Source organism: Gopherus flavomarginatus, chromosome 21, assembly GCF_025201925.1.
Source record: "Gopherus flavomarginatus isolate rGopFla2 chromosome 21, rGopFla2.mat.asm, whole genome shotgun sequence".
In the NCBI taxonomy this organism is placed as follows: domain Eukaryota; kingdom Metazoa; phylum Chordata; order Testudines; family Testudinidae; genus Gopherus; species Gopherus flavomarginatus.
This window is the reverse complement of record NC_066637.1, coordinates 7,840,757-7,853,910: the sequence shown is the minus strand read 5'-3', so window position 1 is coordinate 7,853,910 and position 13,154 is coordinate 7,840,757. Positions and strand designations below refer to the sequence as shown.

Below are 13,154 nucleotides of genomic sequence, written 5' to 3'. Positions count from 1 at the left end.
CTGTACACGTCTAGCTACCTGCATTAGCGTTTCGTGTGTGAAATCTGTTAGTCCTGCTCTGATTCTTGGAGGTGAAGGGAGACAAGGTATTTAAAATCTTCTGCTGAGACGGCTAAGCCAACGCCTTGGGCTGTAATGGAGAGACAGCAGAGACAGCAGCAAGCACAGAAGGCAGGGCGAGGCAGCTTTTCATGGCATGGATGCTGGAATCATTTTCCCCTTGAGTCATGCGGGGGAAGGCTGTGGGGGAACTGATTGGTAGCTGGGGAGGAGACAGTGACATGGCTGAGGACAGGCTGCCAATAGTATAAAAGGGAGCAAGTAACTTTTTAATGTGCTTTTTGCATAAAATCAAAATGGAAGCATCTCCTCCTGTGAGAGGCCGAACAGCGCTCCCTGCCCCCCTGCAACCTGCAGGGCAGAGACCCTGAGCAAAGGCTAAATACTGTCTAGCATTTCTACAGTGCCTTGCATCCCTCCCAGTCCCTCCTGGGCTAGCTTTGCCCTTGGAAAGGCAGCCAGAAGGGGTAAAGGGTCTTAGCCCTGAGAGGTCTGAAGCCCTCGCAGCACCCGCTGACTGTACTATGGGGATTATGGCCCATGGTTATTCACTCAGGCTCACGTTGTCGTAACAAAACACTGGGATAACTCCTGGGCACCGAGCATGTTGAGAGCTCGGCTGCTGGCTGGCTACTTGCACCACTCGCTTGTTAATTTCGTCCATCTCTTACGGCTTGTTGTTTAGACCCTGAGCCCTTTGGGGCAGGGACTGCCATGTCCTACAGCCTGAGGGGAGCCGCAGGGCTCGCCCATGGGAGCAGAGCAGAGAGCTTTGGAAAGGTCACGCTGGGGCTTTCCGGGGTGCCCACTTTGAGATGCCTTCAAAGGGCCTGATACTCAGAAAGCATTGAGCATCCCTCTGGCAGAGTCAGCTCCCTGCCCCATCTTAAAGGGACACCGGCTGATAGGCTACTAGTGCCAGTGGGTGGACAGTTTCCATTTTGTGCATTAACTCTTGTGGGAGCTGTGAAATCCCGTCATCTCCTTTCTCCAGCTGCACTGTGTGCTTTGAACAGGATCACTGCCAGTGCCCACTCTCTGCCCCACCAGAGCTTTGCCTGGAGAGGATATGGGCCTAGCTGTTGCTGATAGTTTTGCTGCTTGGCTGCTAGCAGTGACTCCTGTCCAGCTCCCGTCTCTAACTAACTAGCTGCTGTGAAAAACACAACAATAGGTTTCACTTCCTAGCAGCCGTATGGAAACCAAGGCCCATCCCAAACCCTATCACAGCCGGCTTAAGGAGACTGAGGTGTTGGGCCGATGATTATGATGAGTAATTATTTTTATTACCATAGTGCCCATGAGCCGCATTCATGGACCAGGACCCCAGCGTGTTCAAGACGGTCCTGCCCCAAAGACCTTCCGATCTATCAGCTCCTCTCAACGAGTGACAGCGCCTCCTGTAGGCAGACCTCATTCCTACACACATCCTTGGTGCTCTAGTTTTTAGCTTCGCTCCTCCTGCATGTTGGTAGATGTGCCCTTTCTGAGGAGGAGCTGTCAGGCTGTGGCTGCTCGTGTTGATGCAGCTGCTACTAGTGGGCGCTGGCAGGCAGCAGTCCGTGCACGGCCTCTCTGCAGAGATGTTCAGTGCCTCTGGCGTAGGAGGCTGCTGACTTTTGGGCATCTTGGGACAGAAGGCACCGATGGATGCAAGTGCCAGTGGCATCCATGCAACACATTCGGTTCCAGGGACAGAGAGGGAAAGGACAACTGTTAGCTTAGATGCTCAGGTGATGGACATGAGGCCAAGCTTCTCCATGTAGCTGTGGCAGTGGGGAGGTGTTAGATGCAGATCAGAGGAGGTGTTTGAAATATCAAATTGCCGGCTGCGGGGGCATTTCTTCCTCATCTGACTCACTTGTTTTTGGCTTTTTGAGAGAGACACGAGCCCCCGAGTCTCCCCCGCCTGGAAACAAGGTTGGTTGCATAACTTGAGTTTGAAAGCCCAGCTCTGTCGCGTGCTCATTAGTTTCCTACCACAGAGGGATGTGTGGGCGCTGCTGCTTCTCGCCTCTGCTTAGCTCTCTCTCTGCCCACACGTGCGCTCCAGTGAGAGGCAGCGTTGCTATGTAGCAGAAAGTTTCAGTGTCCCTGGCACTCCAGTATCACTGCAAGGTAGGGTGACCAGATGTCCTGATTTTATAGAGAGAGTCCCGATTTTGGGGTCTTTTTCTTCTATAGGCTCCTATTACCCCCCACCCCATCCCGATTTTTGACATTTGCTGTCTGGTCCCCCTACTGCAAGGAGGGCTCTCATGATATAATGCAGAGGGCCCAGGAATATTGTCTGCAGTTCACACCACCTCCTTTGCCCACTAGAGGTCACTGTGCTGATTTGTGGGGGTGTTGGCCACTGTCACTGCTGCCTGCAGTCCCAGGGCACCACTGAGCAGGGCAGACGCATGGAGCAGGCAAATCACAGCAGAGCTACCGCCTACCACTGCCGTGCAGTGTCCTGCCCTCTGCAGGCTGGAGATGTGGGGCAGCTGCTGGATCTCACCAGCGGATTGGGGGAACAAGGGCTGTGTGTGAGGGGGTGTCACAAAGGTGGGGTCTCAGGGCATGTCTACACTGCAGTGCAAGCCCAGGGTTTGCACCTCTAACTCCTCTTCGGTGTACACACACACAGCTCTGTCCCAGGACCCCATGGGGGTGGAGGCTCTAAGCCTGGGTTCAAGCCCTATTGCTTTGCAGTGTAGACACAGCACCCCCCCCCCCCCGACTCATGCTCGGGGAGTATCCCACAATTCCATGGGCTGACTTTTTGTCCTCTGAACGGTCAAGTTTGGTGGACAGCCCAGTTTTCCTGCACGCCCCCATGAACAAAAGGCAAGAGTGGCCACGTTGTGGGAGGGCACTAGGAAGTCTGGGATATCTGACCTTCCTTTGAGCAAGGGGCACCAGTGCTGGAATTTGCTTGGCCTTCTTGCGCCACTTCTTCTCAACCAGTGTTTGTTGGCAGGACTCCTCCCGGGATGGCGGGGACCAGGCATGCCGCTCTGAACTGCAGGGCGTAAGCATCACTCCATAGGCTAATTCCCTGGCACTGATCGTTATGGAATGTTACATGCCCCTGGGCCCTGCTGGGTTACACTGATGGCATCAGATGCCGGGCAGAGGGTTTTCACGTCTGCTTTTTACAAGTGCAACAATGAGGCAGTATTTCTAAGCCGAATTCTGTCGTTTCAGGTACGAAGGATGGTAGGGGCTCTGGTAGCAGTTGGCCAAGGCAGGCTGGCTCCTTATCACATAAAGGAACTATTAGAGATGAGAGACCCACTAGCTTATCCACTAAACACTATGGCTCCGGCAGCTGGACTCTTCCTGAAATCTGTGGAGTATGACGACGCTGGTACGTGAATCCATGGAGTGCGGGTCATAGGGAACGCCGAGCATCGCAAGACTCCTTCCGTGGAGTCGGATCTGCCTCTGAAGGCAGCAGTAACCCACCCCAGCCTTGCTATCAAAACCATCTTTGCCATTATTCATCTCACAGGCTATTTATAGCCACGCTTTACGGAGTGCCGGAGTTGTAATGGGCACTTGTTGTAATGGGACATTGTGATGGGTGCGTTTCCTGGTCAGTTTCCTCCATTGGTAAAACATTCATCATACAGTTTGCAAAGGGCTTTGAGATTCTCGGATGAACGGGGCCGTGTCAGTACAGACGAACTAATGAAGCCTCGTTATACCCACGTGAGCATTATGGCCGTTTTGATGAGGAAACTGAGGCAAAGGAGGTGCAACAACTTGCCTGAGGTCGCTAAAAGATTGAATTCATACACTCCAAAATTCATATCCCCTGTAGGGAGGGAGGATATTAACTAGTTTGAACAATAAATGTGATTTTATTGCAGGCAGAATGTGATAAGATGATGTCTTGATGGGGCAAGGACGATCTTATTTCTAAATCGAATACAGCCTCTGTGTTAGTGTCCCATTAAAGGGAATCGATGAAATCTTTGCCGTAAACACGCGTACTTGCTTCTGTTGAGATTAGCGATCCGCTCCAAGGGAGAAGGAGGAGGGCATCGAATTACTTCCCAGTGAGCGTTGCCGTAGTAACAGATGCGAGCCACCATTGTGAAATGATACAATAATCCAGTACCTAACGGAGCTACTTCATCCATAGCTCTCGCAGCCTTTTAGAAAGACATGTATTACTGCCAATGATGGGGAAGCTGAGGCACTGAGAGGCAAAACTGACTTGCCCATAGGCACGTGGGCTCCGAGGCAGAAACCTGGAGTAGAACCCAGGTGTCCTGACAGCTGCATAGCACTGTGCCCTACCTGGCCAGGTCAGTGTTGAGGACACAAATGATGAAGGGTTGCAATATGGAGAAGCTTGTGTAACTAGTGATCCTATGCTGCATAGAGAGAGGCCTTCAGACCCCTGAGCTGTCTCCAGGCACATGGCAGCTGAAGTGAATAAACTAAACTCAATTCCCTTCTACAGGCGGGGTGGGGACAAATGGGCCTCAATGGTTCACCTTCTATAGGCTCTCTCTGGGGTGCCCTCCCTGGGAGCCACTTCTTCTCTTTGCAGCTCCTTGTAGAATCTTCCTCCCCTCGTTAGCCAGCGATTCAGCAGGGCTAGGGTGAGCTGGTATGAAGGGGCCTTAACAAACACAGAACGTCCATCTCAGCTAGCCCCACCGGCCCTCCCTGGGACCGCTCCGTGGCAGCCAGGGCTTGCTAAAGCTGTCAAGGCTCCCCGAGGCTCTGTTAAACTGGGGTTAGGTTTCATCCCTCGCAGCAGCAGACGAGGCCTCCTTTGATTTTTCTTGGAGGTGCCAGAGCAGGACTCAGGGAGCAAGCAGCAGGGAAACAAAGAGCCACACAACCAGCCTGGAGACAAAGCAGAACTCTTGGGCGAGCCTTGAAAACTCGGCAGCTTGTCGGTTTTGGCCCGTTCTAATGGCACTTCTCCCAAGAAGGGCTGGCTGCCGAGCCACCCGCCATCTGCGGGGACGGAGCCCAGGCAGGAAATGAAGAAACACAAACTTAAGTGCTTTCAGGTGGGGCTGGGTTTTTCTTTCTTTCCACATCAATGTGTTTTCCCTTTTTCTCCTTGTAGACGTGGACACAGAAGGTAATGCAGCAGAATAGCGGCCCTGTGAGATGTGCAGCTGTGCCTGAAAGAACTCGGTTGGTGGGGGCCATGTCGCAGAGATTTCCAGAACTTGCTTTGTATGCTGATACACAGCCAGGTCTCAATAAACCCCACTGATTGTGGCTAGAGGCATCTCCACGTCATTTGTCCATGTGCCCGGAGGCTTGGAAGGATTGGTAACTCTGGGCGACCGACAGCTGGTTTGTTTGTAGATTATTAGTTACTTGGGTCATACCACTAGCTACACGCTCACATACTGTCTTTCCCTCGCCTCCTGCCTCCACCAACATATAGGGAAGGGACCTGTGTGTGCGGAGGGGTGTCACTTCCACAGGGCACAGACGCAGAATGGGGTCAGACCACAGTAGGCAGACCATTGTCTCCTCTCTACCTCTCTTCTTTGTAATCCCTGTCATCTTGCAGACCAGCTGGAGACACAGTCGTTGATGTGTGTATCATGAAAGCCCAACTTGAATTGTGGGATTGTCAAATAATTGCAGCTGAGTTGTGCACAAGACATGGAAAATTGCAGAGAAGTAATAATGGCCCTTTATTAATTGGGGTCATTTTCAAAAGCCAGAGGAGATCTGTTTGTTTAAGAAACATTTGCTAGAACAATAGAAACACTCAAGTATTATCAAAAAGAACGAGGAGTACTTGTGGCACCTTAGAGACTAACAAATTATGCTAGCTAACTTTTTTGATGATCGGACATTTTGCTGCAACTGTATTACAGTTATTAATGTGCAGGGCTGTCAGCAGGCTTATCAGTGCACAGAGCACATGTGAATCAATACAGGAGCATAACGTGGTGGTGAACACACAGATACTTTAATAATAGTAATAATAATAAACAGGATCATTTTTTGTGACACTTAAACCTCAAGTTTTGCCTATTTTATGACTAGGTCTGATACAGTCCACATCATATTGTGTATTAATTTGCCTGGCTTGTGAATGGCTCCAAAACACCAGCCTTCCTTGAGGAGGACTCTGTTTGCAAAGGCCGATACCGCAGGCAGTTGAGTACCTAAGTGTGCTGGAGGCTGGCCTGTTTTGCTGTGCATGTTATGCCACAGTTCATCTTTGTGGCAAAAGTTTTAGGCAGGGAGACTGAAGCAGGAGTTATTCTTATATAACATGGTCTCGCTCTGCCTTTTGCTTTACCTCTTTTAAAGCTTTGTGGTGTCTTATGGCTTGGTTGGTGCAAACTTCAGGGTTTTGTGGTTTTCCCAAAAGAAAGTGAACATATCGTGCAGTTAAACACTAGTGCTTGGCCAGGTCCTGCTGCAAAAATCATATCTGGTGCACATTGAAGGTGCCTAATGTCAACTTTATTAATTAGCTCCTCCTCCCCATATGCCTGGCTTGCAGTTATTGAGAGGGTGAGATTGTCAGTGACTGTGGGTGATTGTTTTTCCCCCTACCTTCTGCTGCAGTGTGTGGATGCAGGTGACCTGCCAAGATTATCAGGCTCTATCTCACTTACTCATTTCCCTGCCATTTGCGGCATCTTGGGGCATCAGTGCATCTTGGTCCTTCCTATTCTCTGCCTGTGGCACAAAGTCGAGGTTCTAGAGGGCTGTAATATTTGGTTTCCTTTTGGTTGCTGGGTGGTGGTGGCTTGTGATATACAGGAAATGAGACTAAACTCTAAGACCCTGTGACAAGTCTCCTCGACTGCAGAGCTGGTGTTCAGAGCCCTCCAGTCTGCTCCTCAGGGTCAGAGGGTGCTTTTTGTTACTGGGGCGTTGGACTAGATACCTAGTAACCTGTTCAGACAAATGAAAAGTACTTAGTTGCAAGATTGTGCAGTGTGCATTAACTCCTTGACAGGCAGGGTTATGCGTTGGTGACGTGAACTATTTCAGCCCTTTACTGTTGCCGGTAGCAGGTTTATCCAGTGGACTCACTTCTTCCACCCACTGCAGGAGAGGTAAGAATTTTCCACTTTATTCTCTCCTTTCATACACAGCGGGTTGGTTCCTACTCTTTCTTTCTTTGGTTTCTAATCCCAGTTGCACATGGGTGAGTGCTAAGAATGCAGCTCCTGACTAACAGTGCCATGGGCAGTTCCAGGGAGCCCCGGAAAATGCCCCACAATCCCTTCCACGCAGTCAGGAAGGTTAACGTCGGTATCGCAGTAGGGGCGGTGCTGACTGATGTTATACAATGCTTCGTGCATCTGCTTGTGGAGCATTGGACTCACCCTGTCGTTACCCTAGAGATGTATTGCAGAACGGTTAAGGGACCAGCTGTCATGTTGTTTTGGACTCACCTAGGTATCTCAACTCCACCCAGATACAGACACACAGGAAATCTGATGCTATTGATCAAATTTAGGCAACTGTTTCCCTGGAAAGGAGTTGACCAGTGGCCTAAACCTTGCCGCATCATTGCCATTTCTCCTTACCAGGAAGAGCATTGGTTAAAATACAGATAAAATCACAAGTGAAATGAATCGGATTTAGGCTCAGGCTAAAGTCAAGTACTGGCCCATGATTTGGAAGCATTAGCATTCTCTGTTAAGGGGGAGGCCTAGGGCTGTGTAGTAGCTCAGGTGCCTGTCGCAGTTGTGAATGAACATGGGACTGTGCCTTTCGCTCGCTGGTGCACGGGAAGACTGCCTTTCGCTCGCTGGCAAAACTGAAACTCATCTCATTGTAGTTTAACATAACACATGCTGGGTGTGATGTGAAATGTTCTGTTCACCTACTGGCCGATTCCGAGTATGAACTGGAACTCTTGGCCTACCTCTGCACTTCCTGTGGTTTCTCTCTGCAAAGCACAGTGGGCGGGTGTTGCCGTATGCTTTGCAAGGTGACTTCATTCTGGTGCTATACTTCAGACAGGAGAGCTCAGCATCAAGCCTCTGCTTTGTGAAGAGTCTTCAGAGGATCCAGTGTTCGTTGGAATTTTCGCGTGAGATAAAGTGGCCTGGGGCTGGCGGGTGAGTTTTTTGTTTTTTACTTCCCCTTCATTTGTCATGAGATGCCGCGTGGCACAGGACGAGGGCAGCTGGCAGCAAGTGTCTGGGTTTTTTTGAAGGAATCCTAACGTTAATACAAGCTGGAAAGCCCCTCTCCAAATGATCAGGCTGAGTTAGGTTTGCAACACCCCTGGTAAATGTTTGAAAATAACCTACCAGCTTATATGGTAACTATTATTTTTTTTTGGCTTTAAATATCTTGTTATGCTGCTAATTCCTTCCATGTGGATGTAATCTGCCTAGGACACTGCACCCTGACACTGGGAATGCTTGTATTTCTGGTGCTTTATAAGTGATGCTGTCAAATCATTTGACCCAAAATTCAAATTTTGTAAAAAAAACACACATTTATCCTGTGACTAACAGAAATGTTTCCATTAATAACCATGGAAACTTCTTTTCCAATCCAACAGACCTTTTCCTCTTCACTCTTGCATTTGCAAACCAGAAATTTTGCACCATGGAGAGCTTAGCAAGTGAATCTCATTTTCATTATCCGAGCTAAAATGCAAGAAGTAAAATGGGCGCTGATAAATACGGCAGAAAGAATTGGGTTTTTAAAGAAATGTAGGCGCTGGTCCTGCAAGCTGATTTACTAGCAGAATGGGGGCCTGAGGATAATAAGAGGACCATGAGTAAACAATTTAGTTTATTTACAGTAGGGAGAAGTTGACTGAACCTGGGGAACTGGGTGCTTCTCCTAGCTTTGTGAGATGGGGAAGAGTCATTTTGCTGCTACCTCTACCCTCTTGTGTATAATGAAGATACTTAAGTTTATTTACTTCCGATGTGTATTGTGATATTAAATTGTTTGTGAAGAGCAGATGATGGAATGTCCTTAGTTTTCTTCCCTCTCTTATCCTCATTTTGCCATAATTAATCCAAAGCAGGTTCACTTTAAGGGAGTGGAACATCTAAACCAAATTATTCATTTTACCAAGTCAGCACAGCGGGCTGAACTTGATGACCTCTCGAGATCCCTTCCAGCCGTACATTTCACTTCCTTTTTGTGAGGCTGGAGAAGGCTGCCATTCCTTCAGTGGGGCAGACCTGGTTTCTGATGCCTACTTAGATGGTGGCTTTAGCTCAGCTGTGCAAGATTGTACTCACGGCAGACAACTAGAATATTAGTCTCTGTTTTTATCATGGTGATGTTGGGCAAGTAGATTTTGTGCCTTGGCTAGTCAATTCTCACACCAAGACTGCTTGAGAAGTGAGAGTAAGATTTTCCTTTAATTTGAGTGGGTTGGTGTGGTCAGTAAAAATGTCACTTATGGAAAAAAAACTGTTTTCCTGCATGGTGCTACCTCTGCTGACTGACTCAGTCTGCTCTGTTCCACATCATTCAGTTAGTGGTCAGTAAAATTACTGTGTCTTTCCTTTATTTCCTTTAGACAAATTCTACAGCCTGTTCAAAACCCCACCACTCACTTCATTTGCTAGTATCCTCTCCACTCACACATCACTTATTTATTCAGATCACCCGGCTGCTCGTCAGATGGAGAATTAAATTTAAGATAGATCAAAGACCACTGCAATCAGTATGTTTGGTTTAGGCCTGCTGCAATTTCTCAGTCGCCTTTTTTTCTTGTCAGGGACAGGGTCAAATCATAGAGTTGTCGCTGCGTGTCTGGATCCTGCTCTGGTGAAATTCTCCTGCTTGATTCAGTTTTGCAGTTATTTCCCTCTCTGTTATCTGAAAGACGGCCACCAACAGATTGTGTAGTCAGACTTGCTCTTCGCCCTGTAGTGCCAAAATGAAACTATTCCCCCCCATCTGTTAGACAGTCTTTGGTGGTACTTGTGACAACAGTACAGTGAGGGGAAGTGTGAGGAGACTGACTGTGCCCATTTAATGTATAATAGTCGCATCTACTTTCCTAGGGCCTCCAGCAGAGGATCTCACAGCACTTTACAAACACTGCATGAAACCTCACTCCATGGGGAAGTGGTGTCCCAATTGTTTCAAGAGGTTATTTGTATTAAATGTCAGCTGGGGCCTCTCGCTGCACCTTAAGCCCACTTGTGCTCAGCTCTGTACAGATCTGTCATGAGAAACAGCCCCTGCCCTGACAAGCTTGCAGTCTGAGACAAAGGGTAGGAGGGGCAATAGGCACAGAGGTGAAATGACTTGCCTGGAACAGAAGCCAGGGCTGCTACACCCAGTCCCATGCTCAGATTTGGATGCCTAATCTCAGAGAACTGGGGCTTGGCTTCCACCAGTGCTGAGCACCTCTCAGCAAGCTGTCCCAAGCTGGGCATGCAGACTGGGGACGCTTCTGATAACGTTGCGCTAAAGTCATGCAGCACATTCATGGGAAATAGCCTAGCACTAGCCCTGAGTTCTTAGATTTGGCTCTGAGCTTTAAATCAAGCCTCAGCCGTTTTAACTTGAAGACTTTCCCCTGCCTGCCATTTAGAACCATTGCAAAGGGAGTAACACACAGTCAGTACCTCTAGTGAAACAAGCCAAGGGCAGTAAATAGTACCCAACCCTGCAACAACTAAAGCCCTACTCACATAGGGGTCACTCTGCTCACCGCAAGGAACCCTCTCATGCTACATAAACAGCACAGCTCTGTTGAAGGACAGTCCCAGTATTTAACCCTTCAGCCCATCGTAAGTGAAATGTGTGTCCCCTTTGCATGTTCTATACTTGCTCCTGTAACTGGTCTCCTCCAGCTGTCTGTTAAACGTAGATGAGCTGGGGGCTGCTTAATCTCAACCACTCTCCGGTTTTAGGGGATATTTTTGACTGTAACGTGATGGAAAGTCTTTCTCCACCCCACTAATGCTTATTTTTATCTAATTAGGTTTACCAAGCATAGACACTTTAGCTGCATTTTAACCAGAGCTGGCTGATGTAACACCACAACTCGAGTTCTCACCCCAGGACAGAGAGCTCCTGGAGCTGCTCATCTTTTGGAAAGAAGAGGATAATCTAGGCTATCCCCACAGAACTTGTTCTCCTGCAGCAGAAAGCATGGCAAATACTTCCTATGCCATGGCAAGGGGACACTCTAATGCAACAATAGTTGATTGTTACGTGGAAGCAGACTTCCAGTATCATCTCTTCACTATCATCTACAGCATTGTCTTTGTACTGGGACTGCTAGAAAATGTCTTGGCTCTCCACCTTTTGACTTGCAAGGTCAAGCACACCTCACACTCCTACATCTACCTCATCAACCTGGCTGTGGCAGATACCTTGTTTGTTTGCATATTGCCCTTTAAAATTCATTACCACCTGAACCAGAACGATTGGATCTTTGGAGACATGGCTTGTAGGATCACTGGGACCTTATACTACATCAACATCTACATCAGCATTGCCTTCTTCACCTGTATTTGCATGGATCGTTACGTGGCTGTGCTGCACCCCTTCGCCTACATCCGGATCAAAGTCACCCACTACATGATAGTGGTCACAGTCTTTTGGCTCATTGCTGCAAGCATCACAATCCCGCTTATCGTTGGGGGGCCCCTTCACAACAGGGGCACAGGGAACAAGACTGCATGCTTTGAGAACTTCTCGCTGTCCAGCTGGACCCATCGCATGATGCCCTACAATGTCTGTGCCTTGCTGTTCGGCTTTGTCATCCCGTTTGCTGTCATCCTCATCAGCTATCCTCTCATTGCCAAGCGGATTGCCCACACCAGACGCAGCATTCACAAGAAGAAGGCCTTGAGGACCATCTACCTGATCCTGCTCATCTGCATCCTGTGCTTCCTTCCTTATCATCTCACTCACCTACTCCACTTCTTGATGAGGGTCCAGCTCATCCAAAGTTGCCCGTTTACCAACTTAATTTACAAAATGCGCCGGGTCACTTTGGCCCTGGTCAGTTTCAACTGCTGCCTGAACCCCATCCTATACTACTTCACGGCTTCCAGCAAGCCATGGCGTCTCAGCCTCAAGTTCAGATCCAAAACCAAGGTTTATACCATCTGTGACAGAAAATTCAATGACTATCCTTATAAAAGCAAGCCAGCAGCAAGACCACCAACACAGCAATTGAATGAAATGCCTTTTTTAAAACAAGGTCAGTAAGTTATTCACCCACAGGTTACGGGTTCAAATCCAACTGAACTTTGAGGAGGAGTATTCAGGGGAGATCAGGTGGTGTCAGTCCACTTCCTAGGAGACTAGAGTCTGTTAATTGCAGACAACATGAAGATAACACAGGCACTTCTGCTAATGTGTTTTGTGTATAAATAAGACTTCAGGAGCGGTTGATCCCAACTAAAGTGGGTCAAGAATGTATGGCAGTATTTCCACTTCAATGTTACTTATTAAGCAGTACAAAAACAAAATCCTTTGTTTGGAAAGTGGAAATTAGCCTCCACTGTCAAAGTAAACAGATCAGCTGGCTATTTTATCCTTGTAGAATAAGAACAATTCCAGTCTGTGTATAGCATGAAATATTAGATTATTAATAGTTGACAAATTATACATGAACTATCCAAACTAATGGACCTGCATCAGTACAGTTTGGTATACTGATCGCTTGACAGTCATTGCATCATCTGTATCCTTTGACTGCTATTGAGACAGACTGGTCAAGTGTCTAGCACAAAGGACTGGGACTCAGAGGGCTAGGTTCTAATCTCTGCCCATGGGATTAGCGGAACACCGAAAGTTAGCTTTGCTTTCTATCAGAGGGATGTTCTTCCTCTTGGTAAGAGGGTCCCTTGTGGAGTACAGAACCTCAGCTTGTGTTCACAGCCATGTAAGTAGTTACTTATCCATTACTGCATATGCATAAATATTATGCTTAGTTTGAATCCCTCAGGGCTACTTTCAAGTTGTAACCCCTTGTCCGTGTTCTGTACTATTCCAGCTGAGCCTATGTTCAGTGCAAAAGTAACAAGATAATTGAATCATTTTGTTCACAAGCTTCAAAGGTAGCAGACTGAATTAAAATGCTGTTAAGAGGAGTATCTTCGTGTGCTGTTCGTATGTATGTTGAGAAAGCAAAGTGCTGGCAC

General features: G+C 48.0%; 2 protein-coding genes across 6 annotated transcripts in view; both read left to right on the top strand.

Moving 5' to 3' along the window:
- The window catches only part of PUSL1 (pseudouridine synthase like 1), a 63,442-nt gene extending 58,140 nt beyond the window's left edge, over positions 1-5,302 (top strand). For all 3 annotated transcript variants that reach the window (XM_050931492.1, XM_050931491.1, XM_050931493.1), the window contains exons 7-8: positions 3,253-3,415; positions 5,141-5,302. In XM_050931492.1, coding sequence (XP_050787449.1) covers positions 3,253-3,415; positions 5,141-5,172 — 195 coding nt within the window. In that variant the 3' untranslated portion in view covers positions 5,173-5,302. The remainder of the gene's footprint in view (positions 1-3,252; positions 3,416-5,140) is intronic.
- LOC127038694 (lysophosphatidic acid receptor 6-like) lies at positions 5,291-12,324 on the top strand. Of its 3 annotated transcripts, none has more exons than XM_050931485.1 (3): positions 5,291-5,376; positions 8,025-8,126; positions 10,979-12,324. In XM_050931485.1, the coding sequence occupies exon 3, from the start codon at positions 11,149-11,151 to the stop codon at positions 12,214-12,216; it is 1,068 nt and encodes a 355-aa protein (XP_050787442.1). In that variant the 5' UTR covers positions 5,291-5,376; positions 8,025-8,126; positions 10,979-11,148; the 3' UTR covers positions 12,217-12,324. The 3 variants fall into 3 exon arrangements, with proteins under 3 accessions (XP_050787442.1, XP_050787444.1, XP_050787441.1); XM_050931484.1 differs by lacking the exon at positions 5,291-5,376 and adding an exon at positions 5,403-7,112; XM_050931487.1 differs by lacking the exon at positions 8,025-8,126 and having other exon boundaries at positions 5,313-5,376.
- The last annotated feature ends 830 nt before the right edge of the window (positions 12,325-13,154 follow it).

Coding starts and splice junctions, on each gene's coding strand:
- LOC127038694 (XM_050931485.1), top strand. CDS start 11,149: ATGGCAAATACTTCCTATGCCATGGCAAGGGGACACTCTAATGCAACA.